Genomic DNA, 8,134 nt, shown 5'->3' on the forward strand with positions numbered 1-8,134 from the left:
CCCCGTCTGTGTGTGTTCTTGTGCCTCCTGAGGATCACACTGAGCAGTATTCCTACCATGTTAATAGATGGGAAGTGGCTGCCAGCGGGTAGCTCTTCAACACCTCCTATCCCTAGACGTTGAATAGTTCTCTTGCCACGCACTCCTGAATATTTCTGTTTTTAGACACTTAATAGCTGACATTTTCCTTCAAAATGATCTGAAGGGTGGCAGGGAGTTCATGAACATGAAAAATGGAGAGAACACGAACAAGAAAGAACAGTTCTTGACACATAATCACGTTGCCAGTGAAAAAGCAGTGTGTGCTGATTTTTTTTTCATGTGGGCACTGATGTAATTTCAATTTGAGGATCAGTTTTAGAAGATGTTTCGGTTGAAGGATAGGTCATGTGATTTCTTATGTTTTTTCTCATTGTCAACAAACCCAACGAAAAGACCAAAACTAACAGGCATTTCTTCTGCAACCAAAGGCAGATGTGGCCTCTTCCTCCGTGTCAAGGACCTCCACTGTTGTCAAAAACACATCAATGAGCCACGTCGTTGCACTGGCTGAAACGTTCCTTTATTACGATGCGGTATGCTGTGCAGATTGTAAAGCCCTTTGAGAGATATGTATTATTTGTGATTTTTGGCTATACAAAATAAAACTGACTTGATCCGCCCATGATGGGAATGGGCACTGTATTTTGAGTGAATTTCACATACCGACCTGGTGCTGTAAATACTCGCTAGCACAACAGATCAGCAGCTGAAAATAGTCCACAACAGATACACTTAATACCTAATGTTATTATGTTTTGACTAATAGTTCCCAGCTGTTACAGGAAATTACTTTGCTTCCTTAAAAAATTAAAATATTTATCTTTGAGGTGTTTTTAAACCTGCAATAACTGATTTTTCAATTATTTGGGAGCAGCATGAACACAACACTGACATACTATCACCTTATAAAGTTGCTTTTGCACTAAAACCTGCTGTCCGCTGTGGCCAAAAACAAAGCGATTAAAGTAGTGACAGTGCACAAAAACAGTAAAGATACAGGACAGAAAGTTAAACAATGAGCTGAAAATTGCTCCGTTCATCACTACTAGCAACACCTTTTACGCACAAGTGATCCTAAGATCAATTTTTAAATGATCAAATATTGACTAGTAAAATTTTAAAGATTTACATCGGATGTAAAAAGGAAAAGGTTGGGACTGAATGCTACAGACAGGCTGCAACAATCTGAAATATTGAGAGAGTTGGTTTTGGTCTTTTCTTTTTTATTTGTTGACAGTCACAAAAACATAGAACATCACCAACTTTATCCTTTAAAGCCGCCAAAGCTACTGTAAAGGAAGGAAAAACAGACAAAGAGTGTTTACAGAGCTGACAAAGTGTAAATCACATGATTTGACTCGACACTTTCTGTACACTTTTGATCTATATTTGTGACTGTGATTTTCATGTGTGACATATGTGCCTGTTTCTGTGTCCAGGTGTTGTACAAAGAGAAGGATTCAGAAGGTCCACCCAGTGTTAAGGTGGCAGAAGGAGAGGGGAGTGTGACGCTGCTCCTCGGGGCTCTCCAAAAATATACAGTGTACGTGCTGCAGGTGCTGGCGTACACACGGATGGGCGATGGCCCTAAGAGCAACCCCATACTGCTCAGAACCAAAGAAGATGGTAGGATCTCTCTCCTTCTGTCTCAGGCTGATCACTGACCTCTCTGTCTAGCAGATTGTGCAACCCTTTTGCCTTTGTCTCACCTCTGTAGCTGTTTTTCACCTCTTTCCGCCTCTGCTGTCAGCACAGGCAACAGTCTTTCCCCCACTTCACTGATCATCCACTAGGTTCAGCTCACCCCTCAGACCCCCTCCACAGCTCAGACATGGAGAACACGCTGTGTGTGTGTGTGTGTGTGTGTGTGTGTGTGTGTGTGTGTGTGTATTTGTGTTAGTGTGAGCCATGTGTGCAGATTTCCTCAGATGCAACCATGGCAGACTTTTTAGGATGCAAGCAACTCAGCCTGGCCCTCCTGAATAATAAAACACAAGCACACACACACACACACACATTCAAAAATACACATACAGGAAGACGTACATGCACACACCGACACACATTCTCATCCTCTATCAAACAGTGTCACGTTTGAAAAGTTTTTCTCATTTCAGGATGAAACAAGAACGGGGAAGTCAATTCCCCGCAATGTATAATGAACCTCCATCCTGTCTGTCAGTCACACACAACTGTACTCACACACGCACATGCACAGTCACACTGACACGCATTTGGTGGTGTGGAACATGTAGTTTTATTAGGAACAGTGTGAGGTTGAAAGAAAATTACATTTTCTATTTTGCGTCTTTTAGAAGTACCTCTTAAAAATGGATAAGACACTCTCTATGTGTGTCTATGTGTGTGTGGTGAGCATATGCACATACATTTGTGCACCTTGGTACCATCATACTAACTTATTAGAGTGTAAGTGCTTGATGTTGAGATACTCTCTTACTCATGACGGTATTGAATGAGTCCTTTTGTATGTTTTTTTTGCTGCTGTTCTTGTATACATTATTACTGTTTCATTCTGCTGCCAACTCCCTTCACTATTTTTCTCTCCAGTCCCAGGCCCCCCTGTCAGGATGGTGTTTCCAGAAGTTCGGTTGTCATCAGTTAGGGTGGTTTGGCAGCCACCCCCGAACCCCAACGGCATCATATTAGGTACAATAACAAACACACACACACACACACACACACACAAACACACATACATGAGCCAGCCGATATTTTAGAGCAACATTAAAATCATAATCCACTCTTTCACGCTTGTAGTGACAATGGATTTATTTTCAATTGCTGAAGGACAGAACTCGGCTTAAAGAGGAAATGAGTTGGCAGTTTTAAACATCTGCACACACACACATAAAGAAACACACACCCCTGTGATCTTTCAAGGGAAGGAAGGAAGTAAAAGCCGTAAAATGGAAAAGAGCTGATTCTGTTTTTAGCTTTCAAACAAGGGTCAGCTCTCTCCACTCTCCACTCCAGCGCCGAGGTTTGTTGATGTTTATGTACGTGTAAGTGCATGTGTGTGTGTGTGTGTGTGTGTGTGTGTGTGTGTGTGTGTGTGTGAGTGTCAGTGATCAGGCTTGTACCCGGGAGAAGGGCTATTATAGCTGCTGAAGCAAGACACCTTTCCTAATGCATACATAGCCTCATATATAAACACACTGAGATTCACACATATCACTTGTTTCTGAAACTGCAAATCACAGCGTGCAAAGTGAATCAGAGAGAACAGATTAACGAAGAGAAAAAGAGGCGAGAGGAATATAAGAGCTGCTGAGCTGGAAACAGAGAGAACAGAAGGGGAGAGAGGAGATGTATGGAGGTGAGAGGAGGGACAGGTGTGTGGGTGTGTGTGTTGCACAAGGGGAAGAAAGGAGCAGTATTTGTCCTCTCAGTGGGTGAGGGAGTCGAGCAGGACAGTGTGAGTGATGTGTGACTGTATTGTAAGGGGGAGGACATTTAGTGCGACACCACTCTGTGACAGAAGGATGAGTGGGAGGGCAAAGCTCTCTCTCTCTCTCTCGATCACAGAGACACACACAAACCCGCAGCCCTGCTGTGTCCTTGCTGAGTACGAGGTGTGTGTGGGGACCTTGTGTGTGTGTGTGTGTGTGTGTGTGTGTGTGTGTGTGTTTATGCAGATACAAATAACTGTAGCGCGCTGCGTTCTTTAGTGCTCATGACTGCCTCATTTCTCCTTGGGTTCTCAACCCGTAAGGGACTGACGCAGAAGGTGGACAGAGGAGAAACACGACCACAGAAGGTGCACAATTTAATTTGGAACAAGGCAGTGAGGCATTTCTGTTTGCACGTGACCTCTCTGTGAGTAAAATATGGAAATGCACATGAGCATCCCGGCGGCAAATACAAGCAGCAGCCCAATTCGATACTACACACTAATTACAGACAAGTCTTGAATATGTACTGTGTTTATACACTGAAGTCACAAAAGAAAAAAATGAGTAAGCACACTAAAAACCATCTAAATGTTCGGTGTGTGCTGTTGTATACGTAATGTTGTCCTACAATGCAATGCTCAAAGGAAACATAGGGGCTGCTCACAGCTGCACAGCATGTTGTCTCTTTGTTAAGTTTAATTGGCAGTGGCATTTCAAAGCTGCCTCACATGTTGCATCACTACCTGTTAGCACAAAACTGTAAACCACAAAGATTTTTTTTATACTATCTGCAACAATAGCAGCTTAATAATAATAATAGTACTGCATTTTATTCACAGGCACCTTTTAAAACACTCAAGGACACCTTACAAGACACAGTAAAAACACAAGCAGCAATGTATCTAGACATCATAAAACCCAGCAAAGCCATATATACAATAATAAGTTTATAAAATAACTACGTATAAAATCATCGTCATAAAAACTAGGTATAAATCATCATCATAAAGTCATCACCAGTGCAGAACTCAGTGTGGGTGTAACATTAGAGTCAGAATCAATTACTGTAATAATTGTACATACTGTATGGAAAAAAAAAAACTACAGTGATGGTGGTGTTGGCTCATAAACATCTGGTGTGGTGTGCACAGTTAAACACAGAAATCCCAAAGCTGTTCCAACTCTTTATTGTTGTGGCAATTTAATCAGGGATGGATGGATGATTATTTTTCATACACACGAAGGAAAACATTAAGAAAATATCCAAAAATTATAACAGTAGCAATAAACACAGGAGTAAATTAGTAAAGCAAATAAAGTAATCATTGTTCACACTCACTTCAATTAATGCATTCATAATCTTGGCATTTAGTACATCTTCAGGGCTCACTCAACATAAAATCTAATATAAATGCAATAAAAAACATTGCATTAAACACTCAATCAATTAAGATTAGAGGAGTGAAAAGTCCTTGTTTAGATTTGAATAGCATTCAGTCATGGTTTGGAGCAAAAAGCTGAAATAGGGAGGTTGTATATAACCTCTTCTTGAGTGTTTCAGGGCCTTAGTTGAAAACTACCCATAGATCTTGGGTTTCGTAAAAGCTGTGGTAAAACTGAGCATGGATACATGTGATGTAACACTGTATTCACTTTGTATGTATTGTAGAAATGGAGGAGAATTGAAAAGAAGACATCAGGTCCCAATACATAGCAACCACCTCCAGTACGGTTGCAGCACACTGCTCTGCTAGCTTTCAGCTCTGACGTACTTTGTTGTACAGTCATCATGGTACTAACAATGTACTATCTGTCAAGCAGACTTCGTAGTAACCACTGCTCTGAGTTTTTCATTATCACAGACAAGGTCAGTGAGCATTGAGCAGCTAAAAGCAAAAAAAAAAAAGCTTGTGTAGATTTACATTTTCAGTGCCTTATGCCAGGGAGCATTATGAAATATACTGTACTTGTGACATCTTTTCAGTGAAAAATGACGATGGGCTGTCACTAACATGACACGCTCACTTTGTAATGGAAATGTAGCCTCATGTATCTGATAGCAGCAATGTCCTAATGATATTCAGTACACAACATAATGCCGTGCTCTGACCCAATTGGCAAGAGGATTTGTTATCTAGCTGTTACCCAATAATCTTCCACACACTGCATTCACATTAATATACAATCAGACTATCTGATGAGATTATCACCCTCACAACCAGATTAGGTCCCTCTGAGCAGATTACTTAGTTTTACAGTGAACCAATCACCTTCGCCCACTTGTGTGTTTGTGCGAGTTTGTGCATGTGTGTATTTGGCGTACAATACAATCTTCATATTGTGAGCCTTTGAGAGTGGCCAGTGGCCTGTGGAAAGCCTGGTCGGGGATCAGTGGTTTGAGTGTGTGTGTGTGTGTACGTGTTGAAGGGTGTTAGTGTTATTACATGGCCTACTGCACATGAGACAGAGAAACACAAGCCGTGTGCACTGTGGGTCACAGCCAAGGGGACGCAGGAGAGGTTTTATGTTTTTATAATTTGCGTGCATGTGTAGGGGAATGTGTGTGTGTGTGTGTGTGTGTGTGTGTGTGTGTGTGTGTGTGCGCGCAGTGATGTTCAATGACAGAACTATGACTTTGTGTATGTTTTTGGTAAAGGCAGTGTGTTAGGGCTCCATACATACAAAGGTACTAATACCAAAGCAGCAGCATGAATCAGATCTCTTCAGAGCAGACATGGACATTTTCGGTTTTGTATGTGTTTCTGTGGAAATGCGGCTGTGTGGTACCTGGCACTGTGTGGTTGTGCTCTCAGCCTTTTTCCTATCTCATATTGTTCTCTCTTTGATTCCTGTGGGCTCTGTGATCTAAAGTAGGCCACAAAAACACACAGAAACACATTTGCACACAAGACTTTCGCACAGATATCAACTGTCTTCCTCCTCCGTCTGTCTTTCCATCTGTCCCTCACTAGGCTACCAGATATCCTACTGCTTGGACAGCAGGGACCCCCAGCGATGGACCACAGTGGAGGTGGGCTCCAATGCTCGACAGTTCACCGTCACAGGACTTTCCCCTGAGCAGGCCTACGTGTTCCGACTCACTGCTCGCACCGCTGTGGGCTGGGGCGAAGAGCAGGAAGCCCTGGTTGTTACAACCGAACGTAGAGGTAAAGGACATGCGCATACTCTTACATGGTGTCTGGTTTACTACCAGATTTTTCTGCAGCCTTGCAGATGTTAACCACTCGAGTTAAAACCTGAAACAGTAGGAACCTGAACTCTCAAGCTGCCACTTAAACATGAGGTGCCGAATGTCTTTGAGCAGCTCACATTTTATTGAGATCATATTCTAATAATGTTAGTACAGTACAGAGTGACAGAAAACGTGGGGAGAGAAAAAGCATGGGAAAAAGGTCCCCACCCTCTATCTGGTCAGCTGTATTAAACACTGCTGTCAGATATTTAGTAGGGCAGTACCTGACTATGAATTATGTCAAATTGGCTTTTGAGTTTGAAAGTTCAAACGGGGTTTAGCAAGACACGTACACATAATATAGTAAACAAGCCAAGTTAGTCCTCTGAGCTCATGCATGCTAGCAAAGCTAACGACAGATCAGGAATATGTGACAACATATTTTGCTGAAACTAGATATCAACCAAAAGCCAGAGACTGTATTGTATTAAGTTGCTGTGAGCTGCAAAGCTACAACCTTTAAGCAGGAGGCAGAAGATAACATTATCTCAGCGCATGACCCGGCAAAGCCTCTCTTCCTCGGGGCAGGTGTCTCCGTCTCTCTCACTGGGTCTACAGCTGCCTGCACCAAAGAGCAGCAGGAAACAAACGGGTGCTGACTGTGCACTTAAATCTTTAGACCAATACGTCCCCAGAAGTAAACTGCAGACTGACTGACCAAAAGAAAAAAAAAAAAAGAAAAGAAAAGAAAAGACTGCTCAACTTGAAGAAGTTTCTGACTGATGATTTAAATCCTTGACTTTCAGGTGGCAGCCCTAACATTTCATTTATTACATTTAAAGGCCTTGAAATCCAATGTTGGACCTCTAGGATCAGTTCATTAGCAGGATTGTCATTCTGCATGATCACACAATTTTAGTGGAACAGTTCTGTGTAATGAGAGATTTTGTGAATAGTTTTTATATTTCCTCTTCTCACTGGTTTGAAGTGGGCGGGCTCAGTTGGAAAACAGTGATGTCACATCCTTACATTTACCAATCACAATAGAGAGGTGAAGTCCCTCACCTTGGGTGGAGCACCATGGGATCTTATTCCAGAAGAAATATGTACGGTAGTTCATGGTGGGAGACAGATAATTTTTTGATCTAATTTGAATTGTGCCATGAATTACACATGATGTTTGTCCATTTAAAAGATAATTTTGCAAGTCCAGAAAGTTGCAGGTAATCGTAAAAGTATTAAATTGTTAAAATACATAATTTGAAAAACTACACACCCAAAAGTTGTGTAAGTGACTTTCTCCCTTGCTTAAAGGACAACTTCGGTATTTTTCAACCTGGGCTCTATTTCCCCATGTGTATGTGTGCGTATGATTCATGGGTACCACTCGTTCTAAAATTGGTTCAGTATTGAGCCGCGAAACGAGCTAAAACGGTAATGGGGGCAAATGCGTCCCGTATAAAAGTGCTTTTTTTCGCCACTGACC

The 8,134-nt window shown here is 41.9% G+C and overlaps 1 protein-coding gene across 1 annotated transcript in view; it reads left to right on the forward strand.

Annotated features, from left to right (window-relative positions):
• Nucleotides 1-8,134, forward strand: part of LOC126390765 (protein sidekick-1-like) — a 266,873-nt gene that overhangs the window by 225,349 nt on the left and 33,390 nt on the right. Inside the window, exons 28-30 of the mRNA XM_050045212.1 lie at nucleotides 1,482-1,668; nucleotides 2,611-2,709; nucleotides 6,428-6,622. Coding sequence (XP_049901169.1) covers nucleotides 1,482-1,668; nucleotides 2,611-2,709; nucleotides 6,428-6,622 — 481 coding nt within the window. The remainder of the gene's footprint in view (nucleotides 1-1,481; nucleotides 1,669-2,610; nucleotides 2,710-6,427; nucleotides 6,623-8,134) is intronic.

The sequence above is a fragment of the Epinephelus moara genome, chromosome 5 (genome assembly GCF_006386435.1).
Source record: "Epinephelus moara isolate mb chromosome 5, YSFRI_EMoa_1.0, whole genome shotgun sequence".
Taxonomy (NCBI): domain Eukaryota; kingdom Metazoa; phylum Chordata; class Actinopteri; order Perciformes; family Serranidae; genus Epinephelus; species Epinephelus moara.